The sequence below is a fragment of the Oryzias latipes genome, chromosome 5, assembly GCF_002234675.1.
Source record: "Oryzias latipes chromosome 5, ASM223467v1".
Classification (NCBI taxonomy): Eukaryota; Metazoa; Chordata; class Actinopteri; order Beloniformes; family Adrianichthyidae; genus Oryzias; species Oryzias latipes.
In genome coordinates, this window is record NC_019863.2 from 6,286,768 (window position 1) to 6,301,483 (window position 14,716).

At 42.9% G+C, this 14,716-nt stretch overlaps 1 protein-coding gene across 2 annotated transcripts in view; it reads left to right on the forward strand.

Moving 5' to 3' along the window:
* The window catches only part of LOC101172970 (poly(rC)-binding protein 4-like), an 87,388-nt gene that overhangs the window by 47,900 nt on the left and 24,772 nt on the right, over positions 1–14,716 (forward strand). For both annotated transcript variants that reach the window (XM_023954805.1, XM_023954806.1), the window contains 5 exons: positions 3,082–3,198; positions 6,331–6,462; positions 8,228–8,356; positions 12,419–12,493; positions 14,242–14,313. In XM_023954805.1, coding sequence (XP_023810573.1) covers positions 3,082–3,198; positions 6,331–6,462; positions 8,228–8,356; positions 12,419–12,493; positions 14,242–14,313 — 525 coding nt within the window. The remainder of the gene's footprint in view (positions 1–3,081; positions 3,199–6,330; positions 6,463–8,227; positions 8,357–12,418; positions 12,494–14,241; positions 14,314–14,716) is intronic.

Consider the following 14,716-nt stretch of genomic DNA (forward strand, 5'->3'; position numbering starts at 1 on the left):
GAACACAAAAAACGTGGCGAAAAACGCTGGCGAATAACGCCTGGCGAATATTCGTCCCGGTGTGTACGGGCCTTTACTTTGCCTTGTTTTGTGTCATTTTTCCTGCACATTCTCACCTATGTGACTGCATAGTTATTTTCTTGTCATTTTGCCCAACTGTATTAGTCAGAAGTAAGAGCTCTGTTGCCCCCTCTGGTCAACGGCGGAAGCCTTCCCCAGAGTTCCAGCCACACTACAACTCCCAGCAACCCCCAGCGCACACTTCATGGATGGCGCACACCTATCTATCATTCATTGATGAAACACAGCATACTTAAGCACTGCACTGACTGAAGCTCAGTGCGAAGTATTGCTTGTGCCACTCTACCTTCCTTACCCAGCGTTGTATTTGGACCTGATTCTGTCTCATGACCCTGTTTCTGACTCAGTTTGGCTGCCGGCTGCTCCGACTCTCGCCTGGATCCTGGATCCTCTTCTCTGATGATGATTTAATGCCTGCTATCAACCCCGGCCTGCCTGACCCTGATTTAGCTTTGTGGACTTTTAGCTGAACTAATAAACTTAATGCATTCTGATCCAGCCACCTACCTAGTCTTGTGATAGAATATTTCGCCAAACAGGGATCCAGCAGTAGGAGTTCTTACCCCACAGGGGTTTGCTACTTTGTTGGTGGTCTAATCGCCACTGCTCAGTCATTAGCGGGGGGGGCGCGCCTAGAGCAACGCTCGCTCACGCACTGGGACCGAGAATGGCCCTTCCGGACAAATTCAGTATGGACACAGAGCAATGTGTGGGGCTCCTTGTCTTCTATCTCTGCGCCGACAATCAAGCCTCTTATAACACAAAATATGCTAAAGTGTCGCTGGTGTGCTCCCTCCTGACCGGAGTAGCGTGAGAGTGGATAGCTGCACTCCGGACTGTTGGATCGTTACCTTTCATATGCTGCACTCACACAGCAGCTTCAGGAGGTGTTTAACCATCCAGCAAAGACTCCGGTGAACAGCTATATGGCATCAAGAAGACCTACAGACCGCAGCCGGCTACTCGCTAGAATTCCGGACTCTGGCGGCACGCACACACTGGATGTGCACCTCTCTGGTGACAGCTTACCCTTAGGGACTCACCTCAGAGCTGCAGCAAGAACTGACCTGGAGGCAGGTAGGACCAGGTTTCGGTGGAACCCTGACCGGTCCCAGTTCCCCAGTCCTGGGGCGGAACTGGATGTACCCCAGCCGGACGATTTCCTTTAGCCAGGGGAGCTTGACATGCGGATCTTGGAAGCATATTGCCGGGAGACGGAGAGGACTGGGTCCAGTTCCCCGCCTCTTTCTCCGACTGGAGTCGTCTCTGTAGGAGTGGGCCGTTGCCCCCTCCGCCGCCTTCCTCGATGTCCCGGCTCGGTTCCTATGGTGGTCCCGGACGCACCCCAACCCGTCCCTGCTTCCAGGGGGTGCCGGATGCACCACAACTCGTCCCTGCTTCAGGGGGGGGGCAGACGCACCCTGGCCCGTACCGCCGGCAGACTGCTGGCCCCAACTGCCGGCCGACTGCTGCCCCAGCCGCCGGTTCCAGACTCCTGGCCCGATCCGCCAGTTCCAGACTTACTTTTGGCCCGAGCTGCCGGTTCCAAACTCCTGGCCCGAGCCACCTGCTGGTATCTGGCCTGACCACCAGCCGACTGCTGGTCCAATCCACCTGTTGCGGACTCCGAGTCCGAACTGCCAGCCGACTGCTGGTCTGACCCACCTGCCGCCTGCTGGCCCAACACGCCAGCCGCCTGCTGGTCCGACCCGCCAGTTCCAGGTTCCGAGCCCAACTTGCCTGTTCTGGACTCTGAGCCTAACCCACCAGCCGATTGCTGGCCTGACCCGCCTGTTCCGGACTCTGAGCCTAACCTGCCAGTTCCGGAATCTAAACCTGACTCGCCAGCCAACTGCTGGTCTGATCCGCCTGTTCCGGACTCTGAGCCTGACCCGCCAGCCTACTATTGGCTTGACCCGCCTGTTCCGGACTCCGAGCTTGACGCGCTTGTTTCACTTCTGCTTTGCCGGACAGCGCGGCCTCACGGCCGTCCCCCAAACTCCCTGACTTTATTGCCCCTTATAGTTTGTCCTCCGGGCCCCTTCTTCTTGGCTTTCTTTTGGAACCTCAATGGGTTCCTTGAGGGGGGGTTATGTTACGGTTTTAGTTTCTTTACTTTTGTGTTTTGGTTCTCTATTTGTTCTGTCATGTTTTGAGTTATTTTCCTGTTTTATTTTGTAGGGTTTCCTGTTTTGTGTTTTCTATTCGAGTTTTACTTTGGTCCCCAACTGCCCTCATTGTTGTCACCTGTGTCTCGTTTGTCCTTCTGTATTTAAGTCCTGTCTTTCCCTTCCTCCTGTGCTGGTCCATAGTTTGATGTTCCTCAGTTCTTGTGTTATTGTAGTTTCAAGTTTCGAGTTTGCCTGCCTGCTGCGGTGGAGTTTTCTTCTCTCTGCCTTTTTCTAACACGCTCTCCTTTCCATAATCCTGTGCTTTTATATTCTGGTCTCACATTTATAATAGTCTCCCTCCTTTATCTTTCTAAGAACAACATCATAATATTTATCTTTCACATTTTACATAAATCAATCCATCTTTTTCATTTCCATTTTTCTTTTCCTCTTTTACACTGACCTTCAATTGGCCGTCTTGCTCTTTTTTACATGCTCAGCTTCCTTCACTTCCTTCACTCTTCCATCTCTTTGTAATCCTCTTTCCTCCAGCATTCTAGGGAAATCCCCTGGATTGTAGGAGATAAGGTGTGGTTGTTCTTTTCTTAAATAGACCTATGAAACTCTTCTTCCCACTCATGAGCTTTTTTCTCCCCTTAAAACCCTCTCTCCCTTGCACTTTGTTTTAAATGACCTCTGTGTTTCCACTGATCACCTTTCCTTGATGGTGTTTCATAATTCTCCTACACGATGTAACCCCCCACCCCCTTCTTTTTCTCCTTTACTTCACCTTTCTCTGTCTGTCATTAAATCCCCTCCTCCATCCAATAAATTATTCACATGCTCCTTAACCTTCATCTTTTCCTCCCCCCTTCTTCTTCCATCCCAGAGTGGCGCTCGGATCAACATCTCAGAAGGCTCCTGTCCAGAGAGGATCATCACCATTTCGGGACCGACAGACTGTGTGTTCAGAGCCTTCACCATGATCACCTTTAAACTGGAGGAGGTAGTTACCACAGACACTAACCCGTGCATTCATCTTAACAAGTCCATATGCACATACATTATAGCAAAAAAAATGACTGAAGTCTGAAACGGAACTTGTCTTTCAAAGATTAGAGAGCAGTTGTTTTTGTATGACAGATGACTTTGGACCAAACACTGGAATCTCTGACTCAATTCCTTTGTTCTCCAACACAAACCATGAAAGTGAAATAAACTGTTTACCTGATTTTATCAAAAAGTACTGTTAGAGCAGATGTTTTCATTTGTTGTGTTTCATGACAGTTAACAGCAGCGCAGTAGGAGACGATGTCACATTAACCCATTGTATCATGGGAGTTGTATTGAAAAGCAGTGGTGCTGATGCCAGACAGACTCATGTTTCTTCATTATTTTAGTCACTTTTTACACCGTTTGACACAGGATCCCGTGGGAAGCTACTAAGAGTGCATACGGATCACTAGCCATGGTTTGTGTCGTGGATTGGCCCCCCCGTCCTCCCTCTGCGCACTTTATTAAAATCATTTGTCCGTTCACACCAACGCGATTCATGCCTCAAATGTGCGTCCTCCACCTTTGTTATAACCCATGTCAAAGTCGCTGGACAACGGATATTAGAAAAACTGGGGTTTATAAACTCCCACTCACGCTCCTGCTGCGAGCAATCGTCAAAAGTTTTTCTCGCCCTCCTTATGAAAGACACGGAAGATGTTGAGAGATCCAGTGTATTTGTATTGAAGAGCTCCGCAAAACTGTTGGCAAACCACTCTGTGTGAAACCAGGGCCTTTTTTGATAAACACAAAGCTGACATGTCACATCCAAGCTTGGCAGTGCTGGTTCTGGTCCTGGCATTTATGTTCTGGGCCCCTCTACCGTCTTTCATCAAGGCAGTTTGGTCGGTCTGGGCTTACCATTCTGGTCAGGAACACACAGGTCTTGCTTGAGCCCTCCTCCTGGGTGGAAGTTATTTGCCCCTACTTTTGTTCTCTGCTGGATTCTCCACTGTGCAGGCTGCTGGTTGCCTGTAGCATCATGAGGTTGTTTGTAGGGGGTCCTCTCGTTTGTGTCAGTGGTGGGACGGGGGCGGGTGGAGTGGGGCCCTCATCTGGGCCTCTTGAGACTCTCGGTTGGGTGGGGTCTTGTGGTAGACCCTGGGCACAGCAGGGGGACTTTTCTCTGGCTGGAGCCTGCAAATGTTCCTGTTTTACGCCCCTGCACTTCTAGGACTGATCACCAGGTGCTACCCCTCTTTTATTTTACTTCCTACATTCTGTAAGATCATTGTCCACAGTAAAACACACTCACCTGAATGCAGGTGTACATTAACCTCTACACAGACAGGAGACAGGATATTTGTAGGCATAATTTATGTTTGACATGTGTTTGCTTGAATGCATTTATGTATTGCATGTGAGTTGATCTGTATCTGTAGCATGTATGTGTAGATTTGCATGCATGTGAGGGTTTTTGCAGCCAACATTAACATTATATTTGTAGTTTTTGAATGTGTGGTTAAGAGTGTCTGTAGACAGGCCCCAAACTTTTGGTAAACATTTACAGTAAAGGTGTGGCTCCACTGGTGTGTAAATGTATAAGAATGTTGCGGTGATGGTCAGAGGGACCTTAGGCGCGAACTGGCAGCCACGCCTACCTTCACCAAGTATACATGAGGAGTGAATGAATAATGGACACATTGTAAGCGCTTTGAGCGTCTGGAAAAGCGCAGATAAATCGAATCCATTATTATTATTATTATTATTATATTTATTATTACATTTGGTAATATAAGCAATTTGTTGTCCCTTTTTTGTTTTTTGGTCTACCCCCTCCTATGTGTTTCTTTATTCATCCTCTGACCATTTTACCTTTTTTTTTTCCTTTTTTGTGACCATGTCCTTCATTTCTAATATCCCACCCTCCTTTTTCTCTTCTGTCCAGTCCAAAAAGAGACACACAGAAATATGATAAATACAAAAGTTTAGCTTTAAATACAAAATGAGTTTATTTAAATATCCACCTTGTGTGTCTGAAAATTCACTACCCCCTATTGTAACAGTAAAATATTTCCAACACATGAGGCCTTTAGCTCTCATCTGCTTGCTCAGTTGTTGGACAAGGCGAGCAAAAAATAAATAAATAAAAGAATTTGAGGAACCAGGTCCAAAATCCTGTTCTCCTGGAGATCATGAAGACTAAACATCTGACTGGAGACGAGCACAGCTCAGGCTTTACAGCCCAAGGCATAATGGAGAATCTGTCTTTGAAAGAGACAATATCTGTAATCATACTTTGAAGCAGGGGTGTTAGGCTGCATCCCCTGAAAGAACACAACCCCACTTTTTCCCCCCATTAACTCTGATAATGAATAAGACGTTACAAAACATCAAACAATACAAAGACATGCCTCCAAACTTCTGGACTAAGGTCCAAGACCAAGATTGATCTTTTTGGCCACAACCTTAAACACTACATTTTGAGAGGAGTCAACAAGGCCGACGATGAAAAGAACACTGTTCCTGCTGTGAAACACGGAAGTGGGTGGATGATGGTTTGGGGATGTGTGAGCTACAAAGGCTCAGGGAACTTGGTCAGAATTGATGGCAGGATGAATGCAGCATGTTATCAGAAGATGCTGGAGGAAAACTGTCACTCTTCACCTTGGAGGCTGCGCATGGGACGCACTTTGACATTTCAACATGACAACGATCCAAAACACAAGGCCAAGTCCACCAACCATTGGTTTCAACAGAAAGAGGGGAAGGTTCTGGAGTGGCCGTCTCAGTCTCCTGACCTCAATATTATAGTAAACTGATTCTTACATGTTTTTCTTTCTCCTTCTACTGGTATAATCTAAATGTTTCTTGGATTTATAGTTTTAGTATAGAAATGGAAATTCCAATCTGTAGAATAAAAGTTACCGTAAGAGAAACTGAAAGTATTTTTTTAGTATTTAAACAGCAGCATCCATGTAAATGTACAGTGACTTTTGCCTGTGTAGACCTACGAATAGATGGTGGTTAGTAGCTACACGTTTGTTGCTCTTTGATGATTGAATAGTTGAATAGAATTATAGTAAAAAACAACATTTCTTGAATGCTGAGTATGAATCAATTGTCTTCACTCTCATTTTTGCAGGACCTGACTGCCTTGGTAGCCAATGGAACTGTGAGCAACAAGCCTCCAGTCACCTTGCGGCTTGTAATCCCAGCCAGTCAGTGTGGTTCTCTTATTGGTAAAGGTGGTTCAAAGATCAAAGAGATTCGAGAGGTGGGTCTGTGCTAAAGAGATGTAGAACTAAAACAAACGTGGGAAATTTGTTATAGCTTGCATTCCTCACAAAATACCATTTTACTCTAATTCACCAAGTTCCAGAGGTAGAATTTAGTCACCAATGTGAGAGTTATACATCTCAAGTCTAAACCTTGAAATCTCAAATCCCAAGTTTGGAAATATTCACGTTATTGCTCGGTTCAAGCAAGTCACATGTCATGTCACATAAATATGTCAATTTATGTCATTTTATTTGTATGCCAGTTTTTTTGTTGCCAGTGTATCCCAGCAACTCAAGGCGCTGCACAAGAAACTCTGACAAGTACCATAACCACCATATAAGAACAAAAACACAACATTTAAAAGCATAATAATTCAAAAAAACATCAACTCAAAGGCTCTGTGACTTCTGGACATAACTAGTGGGGAGAGAAGCAGAGGCGGAGACAGTTATTACTGTGAAGTTGAAAATGCCCTGACCGAGTGACTTTATACAGTACAAAGGAGCCATCCATGTTTAGAGAAACAGTTTATTTTAAAAAGAGTAACTCAAGTTACTAAAGTTACTAAGTTACTAAAGTCACTGTTACATTTAAAGAAATCATTGGTGAACCAGGATTTAATGGTAGAAGGGCAGCTGGAAAGTGAAAAGGCTGTCTTTAGCAAAGCAATTGAACTGGATCTAGCTAGTGAAGGTAGAATATACGTAGCTAGTGAACAGAAGAGGCCCCAGGACTGAGCTCTGGGGCACACCGAAGGTGACGGAAGGAGGGCTGGGAGCAGATGGTTTTAATCAGGATGAAATGGGTGCAGCTGAGGGAACAGCTGAGGTGTTGAGGTGCACCTGATTTTGGATGTTATGAATTTTCTCCTTACAAAATATTAAAGGAGAATCACGGGTCTTAGTGTGTGAGAAAAAAGTGCTTTTAATGTTATTTTGATTGGTCCAGGAGTAGTACAGTCATTTTGTGTGAACTATAGAGTATTTAAAGAAGTAGATGAGATAGTGGATGTATTTATTGTTAGTAAGAGCAATCTTTCTGTTGAGAAGCTGTAGCTGTCTGGCTGTTATGGATTGGAGTTCAGGGGGGAACCAGTGAGCAGATGGAGTAAATGTCAGGATTGCTGTACTTGTGTGTCCTTCACTCTGCATGAGCTAGGCGGAGTTTCTGACTCCCTTACTGGTCCCATCTCCCACTCACCTGCAGCTGGTTTCATCACATTCTAACAGTTGAAAACCCGGCTCATTTTGCCGCTTAGTGCTTGATCATCAGCTGACCTTTCGCTGGTTCTTCATGCACGGCTGCCAACCTGTCCTGTCTCTCTGCTGGCCTGTGAACCTGCTCTCAGTCTTCTGCTGGCAACTACGGGCTGAACCATTGAGCTTTCTTAATAAATTGTGAATCACCAAATCATGAATTTCCATCTGTTACTGAAATGTTATGTATTGTCTTATGTCAAAGCAAAGCAGACTTCAGTGATAAGAAATAATTGTATTACTGTGAAATAACATATTTAAAAGCGCAGTTCATCCATCGGGTGAATCATATTATTGAACTTTGGGTTGCAGGACCAACAACATCTATGTCCACATGGTTAGAAAATTTTAATAAAATCAATGTTTGGGTGAGTTTGAAACTGTACTAAAGTACCATCTTCACTGTCTTTGATTCCCATTGACAGTGTGTCATGACTGTACATCAGAGCTTGCTGCTTCACATGGAAGGTTTTTGCAAAGACTCAATAATTACTCTCTTTGCAGACCACAGGTGCTCAGGTCCAGGTAGCAGGAGACCTCCTCCCCAACTCCACAGAGAGAGAGGTGACGATATCAGGGGGCCAGGACGCCATCATTCAGTGTGTTAAACTCATCTGCACTGTCATTCTCGAGGTATGATTGTTTTCTGCAACAGAACAAGATGATGCTCTGCAGCTATACTTTATCTTAAATCATTCATGGAAAATTGAAAAGCTGTAACTATGGCATTTCATCTCTGCCATAAAGTGAAAGGGCGTAAAGACAACTGAGCGGGTGTATTCAGGAACTGAGTAAGTTAAACTTACAACCGTGCAGGCGCAATTCTAACCGAGCGACTCCGTATTTTACAGCCGCAGGCCTGCATTCCTAACTGAGCGGTGATCCTGTGCGGTCAGTTCTCCTTTGCGCCATCACCAGGATTTTCGCACAGTGTTAAGGGGGCATTTTTGTCACTTGGGGGCGGTATTCAGGGGTGTGTTTGTCACTTCGGGGCAGTAACCGTTCTGGTTGATCTGATTGGCCGGACTTTGCATGTCTAATCTGGCGAGGCAGCGGGGCGGGACTTTCATTTTTTAGAGCAGGGGGTGGATTGACAGGCGGCTCTTGAGCTGCATGCGGCTCTCTGCCTTTTATCATAGTTTCTATGTACAGTACGGTACTTTCACAACCATAGGGTGAAAGCCTTAAATGTTCTCCAAAATGTACGGAGCGGCCTTAATGTGTTGTTGTGTGACTTCTGTAAAGAGAACCTAGGAGAGAACTGCATGAAAACGGTACGGAGAGAGGAGACGACGTGAAAGAAGACCCCCCCCCCCCCCCCCACACACACACACACACACAGTACAAAGGTGCAGATATGTGAATACAGTAAACCCTCGTTTTTCTTCAAAAAGAACCCGTGATAGACAAAGTCTGTGAAGCAGAAATCTTTATATTTTTTTACAATTATTATACAATTAAATACTCTATTATACTTTGAAAAGAAAGAACAAACCATTTTACAGGCTCAAGCATTTGTTTCACAAATAAAAGTACTTTAGAAACGTTTTTTTCAACAAATAACTTCTGTACTGTACTGTCAAATAATAATTTGAATCATCGATGTGAAGAGAAAGCTTCAAATTGCGGAGATCAGCACCGCCCACCGCGACCCGAGAAATTGGATTAAACGGGAGAAAATGTAAAATGATTATGAAAAAAATACAAAGTACAGTCAGACAAATAGTGACTCAGGTGTATTTCACTGTTCTTCAGACTGAGCCGCTGCATCCTGACTCCGCTCTGCAATGTTTTCTTCTTTTGAAGCCCGCGGTGCAGGTGTGTTTGTTCGGGAGAAGAGCATAGTGATAGGCAGTTGTTGTCGCTCTTTTTCTATGGGTTTTAGAGAAACTCGAAATTGCAGGATAATTTGCACGTATGTAATTTAATTTTTGCAAGCTGTTTTACGTACGTGTACATATTAAACTGCAACGTTATTGACGCACAGGTAGAGAAGAAGCGGAGTGACATTTTAGCCAATCAGAATGAAGAACATAATGCACGATGCAAATCCGTGAAGTAGCGAAACCGTGAAAAGTAAACCGCGTTATAGCAAGGGATCACTGTAATGTAGAACAGTATAACGAATTTAATAGAAAAAATGGCGGAAGTAACGTGGATTAAAACGTTAACCAACGGCCCAAGACCAAGGTGAGAAAGTGCAGCGGGTTTTTCTGTGCTGTAAGTCTTTCTCATGTGAAAATCACTGCATTTGTTTACCGTTTTAATCCACGTTACAACCATTTCTTTTCTATTAAAGCCTCTAGAAGAAAGTCCCACCCTGCTGCCTCACCAGATTAGACATGCACATTTCGGCCAATTAGATCAACCAGAACGGTAACTGCCCCCAAATGACAAACACACCCCTGAATACCGCCCCCCAAGTGACAAAAATGCCCCCTTAACAATGAGTGAAAAACCTGGTGAGGGCGCAAAGGAGAATTGACCACACGGCATCACGGCTCAGTTAGGATTGCAGGCCTGCAATTGTAAAATGCGGGGCCACTCGGTTAGAATTGCGCCAGCGCGGTTGTGATGTTCACTCACTCAGTTCCTGACAACACACCCGCTCAGTTGTCCTTTCGCCCTTTCACTTTATGGCAGAGATGAAACGCCATATGTATCAATGAAAGCAACAGAGATGTTTTTCTTTTGTCATAAAAGTGTTGCAAAAAATACCTAAATGGAATTGCTGAACAAGATATTTTATTGAAAAAGATCCTCTGCCTACCTCAGGTTTTTAGTCTGTGGGTTCATCACTTTAGACACATTTCACACTTTCTTTCAATTAGCACAACTGTCTCGGCACAAAAACGTGCCTCATTGATGACCTTTTATTTTTCCCCGATGTATGTGATGAACTGGCAAACCGTCCAGGATGAATCCAGCGTTCCTTGTGACCCTCCAAACGACATACAGGGTGTAGAATGAATCACCAGAAAAACTGAGGCTGGAGCGAAAATGACCTGAGCAGCAAAACCTAAGATGCTCTCCACCTGTCTGTACTGCCTTAACTGTAGGTTTCAGATGATATCCTGTTATACCTTTCAATAATCTTCAGAAAAGAAAATTGATAATTCATGATAGTAATTTATAAGAAGCTTCTCATTAAGGCTAGTTTGTTATGGCGGTAAAACCAAAGGCTGTGGAGGCTCATTTGAATTCTAAGCACCACAATCTGGAATTTAGTGTTAGAAAAAAAATAATAAACTGCTGTTTGTGCCTAAACTGATTCAATTTCAAGAGGCTTTGCTCTCCACTTGGGGGAAGTTTAGTCTCTCCATACAGACTTTGATATTTATTTGAAAGTCTTTTTAATCTGCTGTTTTCCTCGGACGGACTACAGTCTCTTTGCTTTCTAGACTGTTTCAGTCTGGGTAGAAAATAGTCTGTTTAGACCCTAAAGATTTAGGAGGGTTACACAAAAAACATGTTGCCATTTATATCCTCAAACATGTTCTAGCAATTGAAAACAGATAGACAGTAAATGTCCTCAAGAACACTTAAAGAACTTTGTTATCGAAAGTATAGTAAGCTTTTTTTAAGCCTCAGTGACTCCACTGCTAATGATGCTTGAATAAGTGGTTCTTTAAAAACCTGCAGTTTCTCAAAAAACAAAAATGCGTATAACCACTGATGCATGAAGCCTCTTTGTTGTATTTAGAGAAAAATCCTCAACATATCCTCTGAGTGTGACAGCCGAAGAAAAAGCCCCAGCAGACAACCGCCTTCCACATAAAAAAAAACACAACTAGTCCTTTCTTCACAGCAATTGAACAAGAGCCAATTATTTTAAATGTAGTGAAGAAATCTTCTGTGGATCTTTCCTTAAAGACCCACTCCAATGCTAATCTTGGTTGCGTGTCAGTATTGTGTGTGTTGTATGGTTGTGCTATAAGGTTTGTTGCCGGAAACTTAGCTAGATAGATACTCATGCAGTCATCTGTTTGGTTGACAGGTTACCTGCCTGTCACATTGCACACACACAGAGACACATCGACATGCGCACACACTCAGACATGCAGACACACACAAAGGTTCTTTTTTCCAAATTTGTCTGTCAGTAAAATTGAGTCAACAGCTGTTGGTGGATGTGTGAAGTGTCTGGGATCATATCTGCCCCTATCGCTCAGTGTCACGCTCAGTTTACACCTGTGCTTGGAATTGTGAGTCTCTGACTCTTCTTCATCAGTTTTTTTTTTGTTTTTTTTGTTTCTCCAATGTTTTCCTCACCGAGTCACTGATCTTGAGCCAGTTAATTAGCTTGGCTGATTTACTGAAAGACTATTTCAAGTAAGAGAAAGTGAGCTGTGAACATTAAAGACTCACTCTGAGGAAAATTGTGTTTTTGGTGTTTCTAACATGTTCTTGTTGCATTTTCTGATAATGGAGGACATCATGTATAAAATAATTACGATTAAAACTGCATTTCTGTATTTATTTATTGAAAACATTGTAAATCAGGAGCAGACAAAGAAAATGCCTAAAAACAACATGTCCTAAAGTTTTATGATAGAAATGTTCAACTGAACAGCTGTAATAGCACGCTTCCTTTTGCTAAATACATTTTCCACTCTGACTTATTTGACATTAAAATAATATCATCCCTTTCATCTCCTAAATTGATTTCTTTCCACTGCTCCACTGTCGCTGCAGTCTCCACCAAAGGGGGCAACTATTCCATATCGACCCAGCCCAACCCCAGGGTCTGTGCTGCTGGGAGGAACCCAGGTGAGCTGATGATGACTGGCAAGTTAAGAGTCCATTTCAGTTATATAGGGCAGAAAATAAGGCACCAAACTTTTCTAAATGACAGAAACAGTTTAAGATACGAGGTTTATTTAACACTTGGCAAAATGCTAAAATATTTGTGAAAAAGGGAAAATAAGCATCAATTTCGGATCACAATAGCTCACAGTAAGTCAATAATTGAGGAATTAGGCAAAGAAAAAAACAAGTAAAACTACTGTAAAATATTTTTGGTTTTAAAAATCACATTAAGTGTATACTAACTCAGCATATAGAAGTTAACGTTTTTTTTTTACATATAAAACGCTATTATCAAGCTTAACTTTCAATTAAGTGAATGCAATCTCTGCTGGCTGCCAATGCTCACTGAGAAATGTTTGCTTTAGTTTTTAACATTTACAAAATCTACCAAAGCTGATGGCTTTGCAACAAGCACATGTAATTATGTTGCCTGGTAGGACCTACATATGCTCCATCTGCCTTCTACTGGCATTACCTGTCAGTCTGCGAGGTTTATCATCCAGCACTTGGCCTCTAAGCTCCTTCAGCTTTGGCTCCATCTGACTGCACCATCTCCTGCTCAACTACACCATTGCTGTTCCAACTTCACAAAAATACATTTAATTCAATTTTATTGAATTTATATAGCGCAATATTACAACATAGTTGTCTTGATGGGCTTCATACCGTTAATTGTGTAAGAACTTGAAATAAGTCACAAAGTACAATAGTAACTGCTAAACTAAATAGACTAAATAGCTTAGATAACTTGGATTTAACAAATACACTGAACATAAATATAGACATTGCTCTCATTAGTCATGTGATGAACTCGAACATTTGAAACAGTTTCTACAAAATAACCATTTCTCTAAAATATTGTTTATAAATCTGTCCAAATCTGTGATAGTGAGCACTTCTCCTTTGCTGAGAAAATCCATTCCACCTCACAGGTGTCCCATATCAAGATGCTGATTAGACAGGAGGATTATTGCACAATATTGATATTATGCCTTAGACTGACCACAATAAAAGAACACTCTGAAGTGTGATGTTTTGTTTTATTGAGTCGGCCCAGAGACTCAAAAAATCGGTCAGATTCTGGTGTGATACGGACCAGTGTAGCTTTTTCTCATGGAGGTCATATATATATATAAGAATGTTAGATGAAAACTGCGTTTCTACAATTCTTTATTCAATCGTGATGGATCTCACAGTTTGAAAAAGCTCATATTTGTGACGCAGAAACTGAAATGGGCTGGCCAAAGTCTCCCTGCTCCGTCCCATTCTGATCATCCACTTGCAGACAAATAGATCCATGAACATCTTCAATTTCCTAGTCTGAGCTGGAATCTGGATCTAAACTGTCTGACTAGATGGCTCTGATGTCGCTCGCCGTTTTTGTTGCTTCTGTAATGTTAGCTTGGAGGTGTGAGGGGCTGTAAGGTAGTGGGAGAGAATGTGAACGCAGAAGCAAATTTCAAATGAGCTCCTACTGCTTTGTGGAAAACATTTCTTGAAACTGCCAGGTTTTTAGACTTTGGCTAAAACTGCATAATCATAACTAAAGGAACACTGGGTACACTTTGAAAATAGATAAATATATAGTTGGAGTGGAAGTTTAACCAACTACAACATATCAGACTTTGATTTTGCTTTGATTTGTTAAATGCTGTTGATCCCCTGATCAGATTCCAGTTTTTAATTGTGTTTCTTTTTGCTGTAATAAGGTGTTTGAGGCGTCAGACTTTGGCTCCCACCCCTTGTTCTCAATGGTGCAGGGAGGAGTGGACCTCCAGCAAGTGAGTATCTCTGTCCGCGCCAGGGTACCAGAAGCACTTCTTTATTTTAACTTTTGATAAAATGTACTGACTCACTCAGTTGTCAAAATCCATTCCTGTAAAGTCCTGCTTTCTCTTTAACCAGTCTTACTCTTTCAACTACTTACTTGCAAAACATATGTGATCTAAGTTATAAACATCAGCCTCTGATATCTGACAAACCAGCAAGAGACTGGCCATTGAGGCCTCAAATCTGGCACCCTTGCGAGAGATGCTAAGTTCCTTTGAAAAACGTTTTCACCAAAAATGTTTCCTGGCCAACCTGAAAGTTGTTTGAGTATTTTTTTTTCATCCCTGAACAGATTTGTTGACAAAAATGTGAAATGTTTCTTAGTTTTGAAATTCTTCAGATGTAAGTGCATAT